We start from the raw sequence: 16,421 nt of genomic DNA, 5'->3' as shown, positions 1-16,421 counted from the left end.
CCCACCTCTCTATTAATAGTCTTCTAGGTGAGGCTTACTTTTGATTCACAAGAACCATGAATTTGGATGCCATGACTTGGAGCCACAGATCAGCTCTGATTTTGCTTATATGGAGGACGTAGGAAGATTAATAAACAATTCTGTTGTTGTTGAGATGCTTCAGTCATGTCCAACTCTTTGTGACCCCATCGGAATTTTCTTAGCAAAGATACTAGGGCAGTTTGCCATCTAGCTAGATGGCAGTTACATGATACATAGGGTAGACCCCCTGACCTGGAGTCAGGAAGACCTGAGTTCAAATCGGACCTTAGCCACTTACTCCGTCATGCTCACTCAGTCACAAGTCATATAATGTGGTTTGCCTCAGTTTCCTCATCTGAAAAATGATTTGGAAAAGGAAATGGCAAACCAACCCAGTATCTTTGCCAGGAAACTTCCAAATGGGGTCACAGAGAATGGGACATGATTGAACAACAACAAATTTTCAGCTCATTTTGTAGATGAGGAAACTGAGGCAAATAGGACTAAGTGACTTGTCCAGGTCACACAACCAATAAGTATAGCAGGCTGGATTTGAACTCAGAAAGATTAGTCTTCCTATTTCTATCCACTGTATCACCTAGTTTCCTTAATAGACAATGCAGTCATAAAAATAGTTTAGAAGAGAGAGAAGCATTGAGTGGAATGGGCAGAACCTTTCAGTTATGTATGTCCATACTATGCAGATAGAAATCATAACAGTCAATAAAGGGACATTCATTCATATTTGTCAATATACGCATGGAATATCCAATAAAATACTTTGAATTTCCCAAAGGCAGAATGTCGCCACATATTTAGAAAAGCCTCATGTCATCCTCCTTAGGGCTTAGCATTAAATGACCATATTCCCTCCTCCTCACTCTCCATACCCACCAGTGTCCTCTATGGCCATATTGCACCAAATGGGACTGGTCTTATCGGATTTTACAAGTTCAACAGGGTCAGACCTGGTTAATGCTTGGATGGGAGGCCATCTGGGACTATCTAGGACTGGCAGTGGTATGTGATGCATGAGCTATTAGACTTGAAACTATTATTAGCTGTGTGACCCTGAGCAAGTCACTTCCTCTCTTGGGGTCTCAGTTTCCTTTGCTGTTAGATGAGGGGACTGGACTCAAAAACCTCTAAAGTCCCTTCCAAATGGAAACTTAAGATGGTATGCTAAAGTTTCCTTAGGACCCACCTCCCAAGACAAGACTATTTGATCTCTGCCTTGCTAACAAAGAAGGAAGGTAGAGAGGGGGAAAGGACAAACAATGACAGCATGTCCCTAGAAGTGACATGAGCATGGACAGTTCTGGAATGAAGTTGACCTTATTAATTAACCAGGGCTTGGTCAAATAGCTTCTTCCCACTAGAGGACTATGTATCTGACAGTGACAACAATTGTATTGAAAACTGGACTTCAGGACAATGTCCACTCCCCATGGTGGATAGCTCTTCAGATGACTTCAAAAACCCTGACAGATTTCTAGGCTGATAAATATGACTGTTCTAGTACCACCTTCTGCTGGTTTCAAAGCTGACATTTATGTTCTGGCTGGAGACCACTGACTTGATATGATGCTTTATGTCTTAGATGTCCTGAGATGATGCTTAGATGTCTCTAAAATACATGGGGGTGTGTGTGACCAGTAATGGTCAGGATCCTCATTCAAGTGCTTCTGGTTTTATTTATTTATTTATTCATCTAGTCTAACATTTATTTTATTTTTTATTTATGGTATAAAAGAAGCATTTCTATAACATATAATAAAAAGATGAATGTACATGAAACTGTTTTTATTGAATCCCCCAGTACTTCTTCAAGGTGCATTTTTTCCAAGGCAATGGGGTTAAGTGACTTGCCCAAGGCCACACAGCTAGGTCATTATTAAGTGTCTGAGACCAGATTTGAACCCAGGTAACTCTTGACTCCAGGGCCGGTGCTTTATCCACTGTGCCACCTAGCCGCCCCCATTCAAGGTGCATTTCAAGAATAAAGTACTGAGGGTATTGGTTATTTTAATTAAAGTAAACAGACATCTTGGAAATATCAAGGTTTGAAAAATAACCAAAATATCACAAACTGAAGAGATGTTTTATAGCTTTTTTTTTCAAAGGAAGTGAATTGGGCATCGTAGTCCTATTTGGCAAATAAGGTTCTTCATGTAAATGGCTTGAATGTTGATAGCTTGGTGATCCTAAAATTCACCTCGGCAATTCTCACATAGATATCAGTTTCTGTGACATTGTGCCTATTCCCCAAACCCTGCCTTCCCCACACTTGCCCACACCATTTCTAAGAACAATGGCAAGGTCAAGATGACCTCTTTGCTCCAAGGTTCCCTTTAAGCCTGCAGTTTACCCAGTCAAGCCACTGCCACTTAAGGACAGATCTGAATGGAAGATCACCATATCACATCTTGGGTAAAAGCCAGGCCTGTTCCTTCCATGGAGTCTTTACAAAGAATGGAGCCAAAAGCTTTATAAATGCCCCCTCTTCCCCATATTTCCTTCTCTGATCAATAAAACACGGCCAAGCAGATTTAAAGGCAATTTCATTTAAAATAAACATTGCTTCTAGGCAGAGCATGAGCAGCTGTGTGGTCAAATGTTTTTAATTTGAGAGTTAAGGCAGGTATGGCCTAGAGCAACTTGATAAATAAATACATGACTGGCCCTGAACGGGGAATCAAGGTAGACATTTTGTATGAGCATCTTCACTGACTCCACCATCTGACTTCAGCCTCTTAGCCAGCCTTATCTCACACCACCCCCTTTCATTCACGAAATCCTTTGGTCAAACTGGATTTGACCTTACCTGTTCCCATCCTTCCTCTTTGATCACTTCTTTTTCTTTACAGAAGCTATTTCCATGTCTGAGAAAATCGCTAGGTCTCTCTGGGTCTCGGTTTACTCATTGATAAAATAAGGGATCAAAGTGACTTCCTGTGACATAAGTTGTCTTATAGCTTACTTCTGACCATTCCCTTTTGGTCTTTCTTTCACCCCCAGTGTGTCTTTCCTCTATCTCTGTACCCTTTGGTATTGGTCCACTCCCATTCCCATAAAGTTACTCTATCTCCCTTTTCTTGGTCTGCCCCAACCCCTCACCTCTATCTCTAGTGCAGTGATAACTGGTAACCTCTTCCTTTAGGCAACTGGGTGGCACAGTGGATCATGCTTTCAAATGAGGATGAACTGAGTTTAAATCCAACCTCAGTTACTAACTTGGTATATGAACTTGGGTAAGTCACTTGACCTTTGCCTACCTAGTCTCCTCATCATTGAAACAGGAATAATGATAGTCTCTATCTCACAGGTTTGTTGTAGGATAAAATGAAAGAATATATATATATATATATATATATATATATATATATATATATATATATATATATATATAAAGTGCTTTGGAAATCTTAAAATTATATATACAAGTATATACATACAAGTAACTATATAATAGCAAGACTCACATCAAGAAAACCTGTAACATTCTAGTACAGTGAGTTAGAGATCAAATTCATGTATTAGTTTGTTCGCTATATTTGTTATATTGTATATATTAAAATCTATATTTCTGTACTCTTATCATTATCTGCTCTGAACCTTTGAATAGCCCTAAGGAGTAGGTAATGAGCACAAGCATTTTTTTCTGAGCTGGCTGGGGCAGGTTCTTCAGTAAATTGGACCTTTGGGGTTCAGAAGAACAAACTGGCCCAGTACTAGAAAGGGAATGAAGGGAATTAGCCTTTCCTTCTTGGCACAGTTTATGAGAATCCTGGGTCATATCTTAGGATTTTTGTGACATCTCTACTTTTTTTCAGAAGCTCTGTACATCCTGGGCCCCGGTGGTAATGGCTTTTGTCTACAATGTTAGCCCAGAATCTTAGGGCCTCAACCATTGGAATATATGTTCTCCCTTTCCTTCAAGTTCTATTACAGTAGAAAGTGCAAATTAGAGTAGTGTCACAAGTTTGAATGAGATGTAGTTTTGGAACTTTCATCTTTTTGTTGGAGAACTGGAGCCTATGGATGTGAGAAGTTAAGATGTAGTCAGATGAACTTTCTGTCTTTGTCACAAGGAAGGCTCATTGCCCAAGAGGGTGCATGAAGAGGGAAGATATCCACAAATGATCATGACATAAGAACAAAAGGCATCAATGAAGAATTAAACAAAGATAGAAACAAATATATAAATTTCATCTCCGTCTCACTATGACAGTCTGTTGCAGGTTTTCTTAATGTGAATTTTGCTCTCTGATATATTAACTCTGCATCAAATGTGCTAACACCAGCTCTGTGGTGCTTCATTGAAATCATTGAAAACAATGTTGAACAGAATAGGGACAGGAACAGAAGAACATTCTACTAATGACCTTCCCGAAGGTGGTATTGTCTTCATTTTGCTCTTGTCTTCGACATAAGAAAAAACAAACCCAACCAAAAAGTTTTTCTCTTTCCAGTATTTATTGGAAATCTCCTTTCATTCAGGGATCCAATCAGCCTGATAATATTCCTTTATGACTTTGCCAGTTTTGTATGCTAAAGAGCATGATGTGATGGATGGGATACTGGACAAGGAGTCAGGTAAACCTAGGTTTGAATCCTGCCTCAGAAACTTCCTAGCTCTGTAGTGCTGGGTTTTTGCCTCAGTTTCTTCATTCACAAAATGGATTTCACTATCATCATCTTAATACTGACTCATAAAGCTCTTATGATGATTAAATGAGAATAATCTATGTAAGGCAGCTACATGGTACAGTGGATAAAGCACCAGGCTTGGAGGCAGGAAGACCTGAGTTCAAATCTGGTCTCAGACATTCACTAACTGTATGATGCAGGGAAAGTTATTTAATCCTGTTTGCCTCAGTTTCCTCATCTACAAAATGAGACAGAGAAGAAAATGGCACAACGCGCTAGGATCTTTGCCAAGAAAACCTGAAATGGCATCAAATGACTAAAAACCAACAATATAAGGCACTGGACACATCTTAAAGATATCTATCGATCTATCTATGTTGTCATCATTGTTGCTGCTGCATGTGGAATGGAAGGCAAGTAAGTAGAGAAAGAGGCATAGGCTTTTAAATTTAGGGGCATTCCCTGATCTCTGCTGCCTCACCCTAGCCCATTTCCTGCTCCTCAGAATCAACTGCATTTTTTTGCACCAAAATTCCCAATCCTTGAAAGCCCTCCAATCCCTGGAGTTGATTTCCCACTTAGAGGATCCAGCTATGGCATCCTGAATTCTCTGAAATGTGTTCTCCCACAGGCTAGAGTCCAGGTCCAGCCATGCCTATTTTCCACTGATTTCTCCACTGTTTCCTTCCAAGGATCCCTTCATCACCTGCCAATTCTTACCTGTGGACCTGAATATGTTCAGAATTCCCTCATCAATACCTCCCTCTTCTGAAAGGTGACATCATCAACAAGGCAAGATTAGATTAGAGGGAAAATAGGTAAATTTGGCCAGCTAAGACTTGGCCTTGATTCTTTGTTTGGCTTTGGACCTAATGGCTTTTCCCTGTTCAGGGTATACAGCATCTCACTAATGCATTCTTGGGCCATTAATTTAAAGGTTATGCATGACTAAACTTAATGCTTTATACTTTAAAATAAAATCTCTCCTTAAGCTTCTTTTAAGTTCTCTGCTGGTAGAAATAGGTCCTGATCTTGGCCTGGGGATCCCTGACTCCTTCAGCCTGGTTTCAGAAGCATCTGCCTGGTGAACATGCACTATTATAGCCTCTGGATCTCTCTTCAGTTAGATTTTTTTTTGTAATTCCTGTCAGTAAAGTTAATAGGCAAAAACTTATCTTTTTGTTTCATGAACTCAATACGCTGAATGTCACTAACTCTGCTTTTATGTCTTGGGAGGCAAGGTTGCCCAGGTCAGACCACACCTGTGGTACTGGGTTCCTTACGAGGCCTCGAATATCAGGAAGGACAGAGATAAGCTGGAGAACAGGCAGAGAAAAGTACTGCGATGGAAAAAAGGCCCTCAGCTAAGGGCACATGAGAAATGGTTGAAGAAACAAGGTATTTACCCTGGAGAGGAGAACTCTCAGCACGCATGGTAGCTATCTTTAAGCATTTCAAAAGCTGTTCTATGTAACAGAGATTAAATTTGTTCTGTTTCAACCAGAAGGTCTGAACCAGGAGAAATGGATAGCAATATCAGAGAAGCCAATTTAGACTTGAAGTCTGGGGAAAAAAGAAAGAAGCCTTTCTACCAATTAGAGTTGTCCAAAGAGGAAAGGATTTGGGAATTTTTGTACTTAGAGCAAATGTTGAATGACCACTTGTCAAGCATGTCAGAGTTGAGGCTCATTTCCAGGTACAAGGTAGACTGGGGCACTACTGGGGCTTCACAACAGCCAAGGGATGGTCTAGTTTAACTCCTTCATTTCACAGATGAGGAATTGAGCAAACCCAGACAGATGAAGTGACTTGCCATGTTAATATGGGTGCCTGTCACTGGCAGCAGAATCCAGGAAGCACCTGGAAAGAAACAAATCTTCTAAGTGAAATGCTATTCTGATTATTACTGACATTGGTGCTCATTAAAATACATAGGTGATGCATAGTTTTTCTGTAAGCTCTGAAAGCCATTTCATGGTCCTTAAAGAGGAATGGAAATGAATGGGCCCTGGATCACTTGAGGTAAAAGGGAAGAATATTTGAAGACTAGAATCTGGAGTATACATTATTAAGAGACTGAGGTGAGCATCTTTTCTTCCCTTGCCTGATTTGTGGCTTTTGATCTGGGTGAGCAGGGAGGTTGGTGGGGCTGGGAAGGAGTCTAGGAGGGCAGGAGAGAATACACAGAGACAAGTTGGCAGGAAGAGCCTGTTTTCTTTATGTATTCAGTCTATTAAGATTCTTTTCAGGGCTCAGCTACTACAAAAAAAGCCTCTTAACAGAGAAATCTTTCTAGAAGGAAAGGAAAAATAATAGACACATATCCAGGACCAAAACAATCAGAAAGCATTGTAAGAATGGTCTAGAGACAAGTCCTTTTTCAGTCTCGGGGGTTTGTTTAAACTTTCAAGCCCACATCAGTACATTAACTAAGAAAATCTCCTCTTTGGTACAGTACCTTGGAGGGTAGGATCTAGGAGCAGAGATCTACTTAGAGATGGTTGTTAGAAAGCTCTCAGAGTAGCCTGTGGCCACTTGGGCTGCAGCCATAGCCTGGGGAGTTGGGGAGGAGAGGAAGGCATGCCATTGCCTCTGGAAATGTTTGAGAGGCACAGTAGAACAAGGACTGTCTCTGGAATTAGAGAACCTGTGTTCAAATCTCATATTTTAATTTCGATATGAATTTGGACAGAACACAATTTCCCTCCGTCTTGGTTTCATCATCTATAAAATGAAGGTCCTGGGCTAGACGACCTTTGGGATTCTTTTCAGCTCTAGAGCTGAAATCCTATCATACTGTGCCTGAATTTATTTCACCAGGCATTTATTAAGCAACTATTATGTACTAGGCCCCAGAGGGAAACAAGGGACTTACATTTTTATCAGCTGAAAACAACATATTCACAGTTAACTAAATACAATAAGGAAAACTCTTCTTTAGGATGTGCCAATTGATCTAAGCCTTAAAAAAGGAAGGAACATATGAAGCCCTTCAGGGGATCAAATGAAGCCCTTCTTTGCGTCTCCAGAGGGATGATGAGGGTTTCAGTCCTGGCCCATGTATAACTCTAAAGCTTTTGGTCCCTGGCTGTTTTTTTTTTTGTCCTTTCTTAGTGTGTGGTTCACTCTTATTTAACAATCATCAGATTGTAATGAATATTCGCATAACCTGTTCTGGAAACAAAGCTCATCATAAAAGTTCAGACAACAAAGAAATATGATTCAAAGAAAACAAAAATTTCCCAAAGGTAAATGATAGCAGTTTATTAGCAGTAATAAGGTAACTAAGGGGAAAGAAATGGAGAAGGGATAAACTCACCAGATTCTGGCAGAAGCAGAGAAATGACAAAATTCTATCCTGGCAGATCACCTTCTCCTTAAACAGGTTAGTGAGTCAGTCAGTATTATGACTGCTCATATTTATATTTGATTTATCAGTGCCCTCCCTTAATTTGTAATTGGATGGCTACAGGTGCTGGCTTGCACTCATAGCTCTGGCCCTTCTTCTTTCCCTATAGTAACTCCCCACCCTTACAGTTCCTGTCTCCCATCATCCTTTGGTCCTTCCTTCCAGCTAGGAAACTATATTTCTCTTTAGTTCCCTTGCTGATAAGAGTAAGGAAAAACCATTTCGGCCATCAAGGGGATAGTCTACGTAAAAACATAGGGTTGGAAGATAGAGAGTCATCTATGGAGATGAGTAAAAATAATATCATCATCATCATCATCATCCCTGCTGGCATTGCAATGGTACTTTAAGATTTGGAAATTATTTTTCTTATATTGTCTCCTTTGATCCTCCTACCAATCCTGCGATGTTGTTGCTATTATAAATCTTCATTTTAGAGAGGGAAAAGCCAAAGCTTATAGAGCTAAGTGACTTGCCTGGGATCACACAGTTACCAAACATTATGTTTCAGGCTCCAAGGCCTATACTCTACCTATGTTGCCATAAGACTCACAAATTAGCCAAGCCTTAGAAACTAGAATCACCAGCTGGCTGAAGCTGATAGCTCTGACAGCACTTGCTGTCTAAGTCCTCAGGTTTGAATGCACAGCATTTGTTGTCCAAGACCTCAGGTGTGAAAACTGGCTCTGGGATCATGGGAAATTATTTCACCACTGTCAGCCTCACTGTATTCATCTACATAATGGGAATAATCACACCTGTAGCTCTTATGTCCCATGGTCATTGAGAAGGAAGCTCTTTATAAGCCACAAAACATATTCTAGTTTACATCAGGTTGTTTCTTACCTCCATGGGAAACTTCATTTGAACAGGTCACTCCTCTGGGGATGTCCAGATAACCAAAGTGATATTAATGTGTCAAGGCAACAAGAACCCACAGTTTCCAGAACCAGAGTGAACCTGTTTCTGCCTGCCGTGGCAGCTGAGCAAGGCAGAATGAATTCATGACCTCGGAGTTGTGGGAGCTTATGTTTATTTATAGTTCTCAGGATCCCCATAAGCACAACTGCTCCAAATGGAAGGATGCATTTTTATAATGTCCCTTCCTTCATTAAGATTTCATCATCCACCTATGTTAAAAAGTCTCTCCCTTCACTTGGCAGGAAATGCCTCCACCTTGGACAGCTCCTGCATTCTTTCCCTAATCTCGAGCCAGCTGCTTTCTAGGCATACCACATTTGTGCATTACTGAGTCCTGCACATCTATCATTTATGAATGCAAATTTCTGGATACAATTGAATGGTAAGAGAATGACATCGTTGGAAACATTAACAGGAAAATCATTTAAAATTCAGGGAAGGTAAGATAAGAAGCCCCGTCAACAGGTGTGTGGATGGAGCACTAAGTGGATGCAAAAGGATTTTCTTGATGTGGTAAGTGGTTCTCCTTTGGTCTATATGTGGAAACCGAAGCTTTTATTAATCTGATAAGTCACAAAGTGAACTGAAATTTAATTCAAATCACAAGACATTTATTAAATGTTTCCTATGAGCAGAGAACTGTGCTAGACACTAGGAAACATACAAATTTAGATGAAATAGGCACAGCTCTCAAAAAGCTTGCTGTCTAAGAGGTAAATATGATTGAGCTCTCTGATCAATGTGATAAACTTGTGAGCCTTTGTGGGAAGCTTTTGATAGAGAGGGCATCAAGGGAGTTCCCAAATAAATTGGTGACTTTATAGAGCTGTTATTCTTTGATTGCATCCCCCTTTAAAGGGTTTGGGAATGTCCCTTGGCTCCTCTGAAAGATAGGTCAGTGTCAAGGGATTTTTTTCAGGATGAGCTGATTTAGATTCTTGGGAGAACAGAATATTCGTCTAGAACTCAGGTTTCTTTTCTTCCAAAGAGTTCCTGAGAAGAGCAGCAGGTTATGTGGGAATAAGAAAAGGTAAATTGTCCAGAAGACTCCTCCTTCTCCTCATTTGAAGGATTTATAAGGGACCAAAGGTACAAGACAGGGGAAAACATCATCCCATACTCTAGTCTTTGCTATGGTTATTTGGACAGGGCAAGTATAATAGAAGGAGAATTGATTGTTTGGAAATCCCAAAAAAGTGTTTCATTTCTGAGGAAAGTTCAAGACATCAGGAGGACCTCTATGGGGAATAATAGGGGATCACAAGAGTTTCAGAATAGTGCCTGTCTAGAAAGCTGAATAAATTCTCTTCTAGGTAATCCAAACCACAGGGAAGGACTATGAGTCTGATTGGGATTGTGTAGAGAAAACTGGATGCAAAAGTAAGTGAATAGAATTGTATTGATTATTCACAATATGAATCCCTTTTATTGTATATGTTTTTTTAAACATTTGTGGCCTTTCACATTTTCTATATGGTGAGATAAAGACTGAAATATATCTACTAACATGCATGGTATCTTAAGTGCTTATATAGAAATTGGAAATCCTCTTATCAGCATTTATAGAAAACTAGCCGTCGCAGTACACAAACTCACGTAACCTTTGTGAGGATGGAGTGACAAAATGATGACAAAATGATCAAGAGAGAATAATTTTTCGGTTATCCCTCAACATTGAATCTCATCCTTTAAAGTGTAGGGCCAGATGATAACCATGAATGACTTAGGTGAAACTCATACCTGTGATTTCATCAGTGTAGAGAATTCCTAGTGAAGATATTGCTGCCACCCATGGAGATTGGCAGCTACTCTTTAGCTTATATAGAAACTGCTTTATTCAAAGCACAAAGAGACCTTCCTTCCAGAGAAGATCATTATTGACTAGGAGATCAAGAAGTCTTCATGGAGGGGGGAGCATAGGTATTGCGCAGAAAGTAAGTGGGGAAGACAGACTAGACACCAGGGGAAAGATGAACAAAGGTACTGCTATAGAAAAGCAGCGGGGAGTTAGGGGAGACAGACTGTGGTCCATTTTGGCTCCAGCACAGCATGTCCTCCCCAAAGCATTTAGAAGAATTAAGTGGGATCTTGACTTATACCAAGTTCCCTCAACAAGCAACAACAAAAGGAAATGCTCCATTGGTTAAAAGTATGGCTGTTGAAGGCTTTGTGACATAGATGCAACTTGCCTAAATCACTGAGAGAATTTCTGAGTCCAAGACTTCATTCATAGCAGCACACATGACTTCTCCCAGAGTCACACAGAACAAAGGGAAATACAAGCACATGTTCATTGAGAAAGTCACCCAAGAACATCTGCACTCGTCAACTCCACTTCTCCACTGTGAAAATGGTTTCCTAGGTTCTCTCCTCTTTGTGAACTTCAAGCAGCAGTAACATAGCAGTTATCAGCCTAAGGCAACACCAGAGAATGTGCCTCCAGCTGCCTTTATTTACCACTTGAAAGCCACCTTGGAGTAGGAAAGAGGCAGCGACCATTCTCAGGAAGGTTGCCTGCAACTGCAGCTGCAGTTCAGCTGTCCTCAAGCCTGTGTGATGACTTTATAAAACTCCTACCTTCTTTCTCCAGCTCCATTAAAACTCTTATTCTACTTGCTTTCCTCCTTTTTCTCCCCTCCTCGCCTCTCCTCTCCTCTCATTTCAGCATCTCCTCTTCTCTCTTATCTTTTTCCTTCTCCTGCTCCTCCTCCTCTTCTCCCTCTTTCCTTTTTTTCTGTCTCTGTCTACTTCTCTGCTCTGTCTTTGCCTCTTAATGACACTAATGGTGAAAAATCAGGTGATTTGGTCTCTGGGATAGGTGCAGTCTGAAATGACTGAGGAAACAAAAGTTTGAGCTTCCAGGAATATTGCTTTATTAAGTCATGCATGCCAACTGCATGACCAATCAGGACCAGACTTCCTCAGCTTGCCATAGGACCCCCAACATGTGGGGATGAAGATTTTTATTCATTAAAAGAAAATCATTTTTAATAAGATATAAAAAGGGTACAATTCAGAAATCTGATTTCTAATTCAAGGAATGATTAGGGGCTTTCCAATTTGGGATTGGGAAAAGTGAATGGGTGCTATTTATTCCCTGAAATCAGAAAAGGAGGTTTCCCACTCTTTACCTCAAGGGTCTGTATTCAGTCAAAGGAACAAAGAAACAATACTGATTGGTCAGGCCAGTTTTCAGATAAGAAATATAGGTTGCTTGAAATGTATAATTGTGGGATCTGGCTGGATTTCTGGTGATCATAAGTTAGTTGTTTTGTTAAGTACATCTAAGTAGCAGATAGAAGTGGTTCAGCTTCTCAGGCACACACAGTTTCTATCTCAGAAGTCAGAAATTGGACTAGACCTATAATTGAATTAAAAGGAAACTGAGCTAGATCCAGAATTGAGTCATAAGATTGTGGTTCATGTCATTCCCAGTTTCCCCATCTCTTTGTTGAAAGCACAATGAACTTGCCATTTCATGATGATAAAAAGGGTATATGGTGCATTTGATAACATATGTTGTTTTCCAAGCGAGGTGCCTCGGTCTCCCTAATGGTAGCTTCATTCAATAGTATAAAGAAATTAGAACATCCCATGTCCCTGATACAGCAAAAGAATAACTTCCCATACCATGTCATTTCCTTTACTAAAAGGGGTAGATGACAGTTCGCAGCAACAGGGTGAGCCTGAACAACACTGCTTCACAGATAAACAAAGTGAAGCACAATGAGGAGAAAGATTCAGGCCCTCCAATATGAGCTGCTATGGACAAAGTAGGCATCCTTAGGGAGAGCTGCCAATGGATGCCTCTGGCATCCCCTTTGCCTCTGGCAGCCCTAATAGCCTAGGAAAAACCGTCACCTAGATTTTTCTGCTCAAAGCAAGTACCAGAATCAGTTATGTGGGTCAAGAGGTAGGAACTACAGCTATGAGAGAAACTTACTCCAGTCCACCATCCTTGCTACCTCAATTCTTCTTATTAACTAAGTGCCAAGCTCTACGGTTTCTATGGTTGCTGTCAGTATCCCTTCAGCTTGGCCCCCTCTGGATTTGGTGTCTGCAGTAAAAGCTAGGCAGATCCAACTAAGTTATGAGTCAGATCCCAGAGACTTGGTCTTGAGCACATAAGGAGCCCAAATGAATGTACAAATTACTCGAACAATACTGAGTTACTCTCCTGGAAATAAGGAGCCACTTCTGTTCTGTTTCCAAGTTCCATCTTTGCTGTTTGGAAACAAAAGGACTCTCTCTGACATGTGCAACTCTATCCCCAGAGCCTTCAGAGAGTTTTCAACAAAAATAGTTGTGTGCAAAATGGACAACCGTGCTCACACGAGAAAAGGTTTACCTTGGAGATTTTGCAATGGCAAAGTCATGATGCCTCCCGCAGCTGCGGCCGCAACCAGTCCTTGGATGTTGGTGAGATTGGCGGTAGGCAGGGTGAGAACCAGTCCTTGCTGACCACCCAGCTGTCCTGCCATGTTGAAAGGAATAAGGATCGGCTGGTTGAGGGCTGGTGTGCCTCCTGGCATCACCCCGGCCACGGCAGAGGCCAGCTGCTGTGCTGTCAGGAGTGGCTGCAATGAAACAAACAGAAGCATCACCAAGATTAGATACAAAAAAATGATGGAGCTCATCCAGTTGGGTCTCTATCCACTTCTTACTTTTCTTAGCTGCCCAAAATATGTCTGCAAATGTCATCTTCTTTCTCAAGAACCTTCAGATGTTCCCTACATCTTTTAGCATAAAATATAAACCAACCCCCTCAGCATGTACGATTATTTCAGTGTAACTCCAAACACTTGGCAGACAATTTTTGTATTCCTCCCTTTCAGACATTCTTTGTCCCAGTCAAATTCTCCTATTTACCATTCCCTGTAATGTGCTATCTCCAGCCTCTAAGCCGTTGCCACAGATTGTTGGTTTTGCTTGTAATGCCATTACTCTTTGTCTTAGTCTCTTAGAAACTCTAGCTTGTGCTTGGTTACCAGTTCTCTCCTGTCTGTCTCTCTCCTTCTCCTCCCTTGCTCTTCCAACCTCTTTTCTCTCTTTTTCTTTCATATTATCTCTTCTCTCTCTCTCTCTCTCTCTCTCTCTCTCTCTCTCTCTCTCTCTCTCTCTCTCATCTATCTCTGTCTCTGTCTCTGTCTCTCTCTCATCTGCTATTCTCTCTGTGTCCCTATGTCTCTGTATCTCTGTCTCTCTCCTTCTCTCCTTCCCTCCCTCCTTGTATTATAATGTAGAGACTCCCCTTTGTCCTTGTTATATTCTCATGGAGAGAAATTGGATTTCCTGGCGGGCTGATTGCTTTTGGCTCTGTCTCCCCATTGCTCAGCATGCTGCCCAGGCACCCAGATGGCATTTCAAACTTGCTTATTGCAATGACCTGGGAAAGAGCAGGCATTCTGTGGTCAGTGTATGCTCTGAACAAGAGATTTAAAAAAGGGAGGCTGGCAGAAAGTCTTGTGAAATGTGTGTGTATGGGTTTTGTGTGTGATATGGTATATGTGTGTAGTGTTATGTGGGGGTGTGTGTGTCATGTGTGTGTATGTATGGTGTGTGTAGGTGTGGGTGCCTTTGTGTACATGTGGTGATATTTTATCCTCTGAAAGACATTGTCTCCAGAATTTTTTATGAAGGTCTGAAGCCTAAGTGAGACAGCTCAAATTTCTAAAGCTGAATACTTCTGTAGGGTCTGCAGAGCATTCCAGATCAAAAACCTCCCTTGCAATTAGGTTAACCTGGTCCAAATCCAATCTTTGGCAATAGCTGTGCAGCCCTGGACAAGTCTTTTACCTTTATGTGCCTCAGGCAGCTCCCTCGGCTGTATCTGCTAAATTACTGGCAGATTGTGATTAGCATCAGTAAAGGGAGTTCTTTTACATTGATGTGATCCATTCCCAGCTCCTTTGGGATTCCATGTCCTTCTCGAGAGCTTTTTTATAGGAGGTGTCTTCAGAGATTTGTGAGGCCATTATGCAGAGAGAGGCAGTATGACATAATGGATAGAGAACTGACTCCAGTGCCATGTCCTGCCTCAAACACATCCTGGTTGTACAGCCCCGACTGGAGCTCTAGGCTGCTCTCAGAATACAAGTTGCAGGGAAAATGGAGTTTTACTTCACTTGATAGTTCCTTAGACCAATTTAGATTGGTCTAAAGCCATAGGCTAGATCTGCAAATTCACAGATAATGTCTCCATGCCTACCCTAGAATGAAGAGGAGCTGATATGGGCTGCTTCTGTGAGCAGCCCATGGACTAGTAAAAATCACAAGGTGGAAGATGTCGGCTCTGTATAAGGAGAACATTTTAGCAGTCACAACTGGATAACTTGTTTAGTGAAGTAATGAGCTCTCTGTCACTGTAGGGATGGCTACTTTTGTTATGAAATAAATAAGCATTACTTGGGAAGCTAAGATTCTTTCCCAGACCCCTTTTGGCTTGAATTTGCTGAGATTGTATGAGATATTTTATGAGCACATCTTTATTTTTACCTTTTGGAAGCAGATCAGATAGGCAGTATCATTTTACAGATGGAGGAATGGAGGCACAAAGAGGTTCAGTGACCAATCCAAGGTCACCGAGAAACTATGAGATCCTTGAGAGTAGGATTTGTGTTCTTTGCATTTTTTTTGTCTTTCTTTGTAGCCCCGGCAATTTCTATGGTGTCTGAAACATAGCAGGCATTTATATACTTCTTGACTGATACTATTGGTACATCAATAGCTGACCTAGGGCTAGAGTTGACACCTTCTCACTTCTAGCCTTATACTCAGTCTCTAAACCAACGATTTTCATTTTTTTTCAGAGTTCTTATTCATAGTTCTTCTTCATGGAGTTATGTCTGGGAGGAAGTTGATATCTTAACTGCTAGTTCCTGGAATGAAAAGTTGATCTGGGACATGGCCTTGACTCTTAATTATTCTTCCTCCTATCAAAAAGGCCCCTTTAACTCCCACCCAATCCCATGGATGACTGACAGTCATTACTCATCTCCCACAATGCTTCTTTAGATCCTTGGTGCTTCCCTTTTGTTGGCGACCTTCATTGAGCAAATAGAAGTCTTGAAGACAATACTGAAGATGGGCCTTTGAACTCATCTAGTCCAATATCTTCATTTGAGAAACGAGGAATACCTGTTACACTGAGGCAAAAGGAAGCCAGCAAAGTCCCACTGGCCAAGTGGCAGAATTAGGCATAGAACTGGGTCTTGAGTGCCAAATCCATGTCTCTTTCCTCTCCATCGTGCTGCCTCTCTTTGACAGAAGGATAGCTAGATAGCACCAGAGTCAGGAAGACCTGGGTTTGAATCCAGTCTTGGCTTCTTGCTATCTGTGTAATCTTGGGCAAGTCCCTTTAAATTTCTCGATCTTAGTTTCCTTCTGTGTAAAAGGAGGATAATGATCCCACCAAGCTGAC

At 41.1% G+C, this 16,421-nt stretch overlaps 1 protein-coding gene across 2 annotated transcripts in view; it reads right to left on the bottom strand.

The window, feature by feature from the left end:
* The window catches only part of POU6F2 (POU class 6 homeobox 2), a 486,502-nt gene that overhangs the window by 237,097 nt on the left and 232,984 nt on the right, over positions 1-16,421 (bottom strand). For both annotated transcript variants that reach the window (XM_074199213.1, XM_074199214.1), the window contains exon 4: positions 13,350-13,578. In XM_074199213.1, coding sequence (XP_074055314.1) covers positions 13,350-13,578 — 229 coding nt within the window. The remainder of the gene's footprint in view (positions 1-13,349; positions 13,579-16,421) is intronic.

Source organism: Macrotis lagotis, chromosome 8 (genome assembly GCF_037893015.1).
Source record: "Macrotis lagotis isolate mMagLag1 chromosome 8, bilby.v1.9.chrom.fasta, whole genome shotgun sequence".
Classification (NCBI taxonomy): Eukaryota; Metazoa; Chordata; class Mammalia; order Peramelemorphia; family Peramelidae; genus Macrotis; species Macrotis lagotis.
The sequence above is the reverse complement of the archived record's forward strand: the minus strand, read 5'-3'. Positions and strand labels throughout refer to the sequence as shown.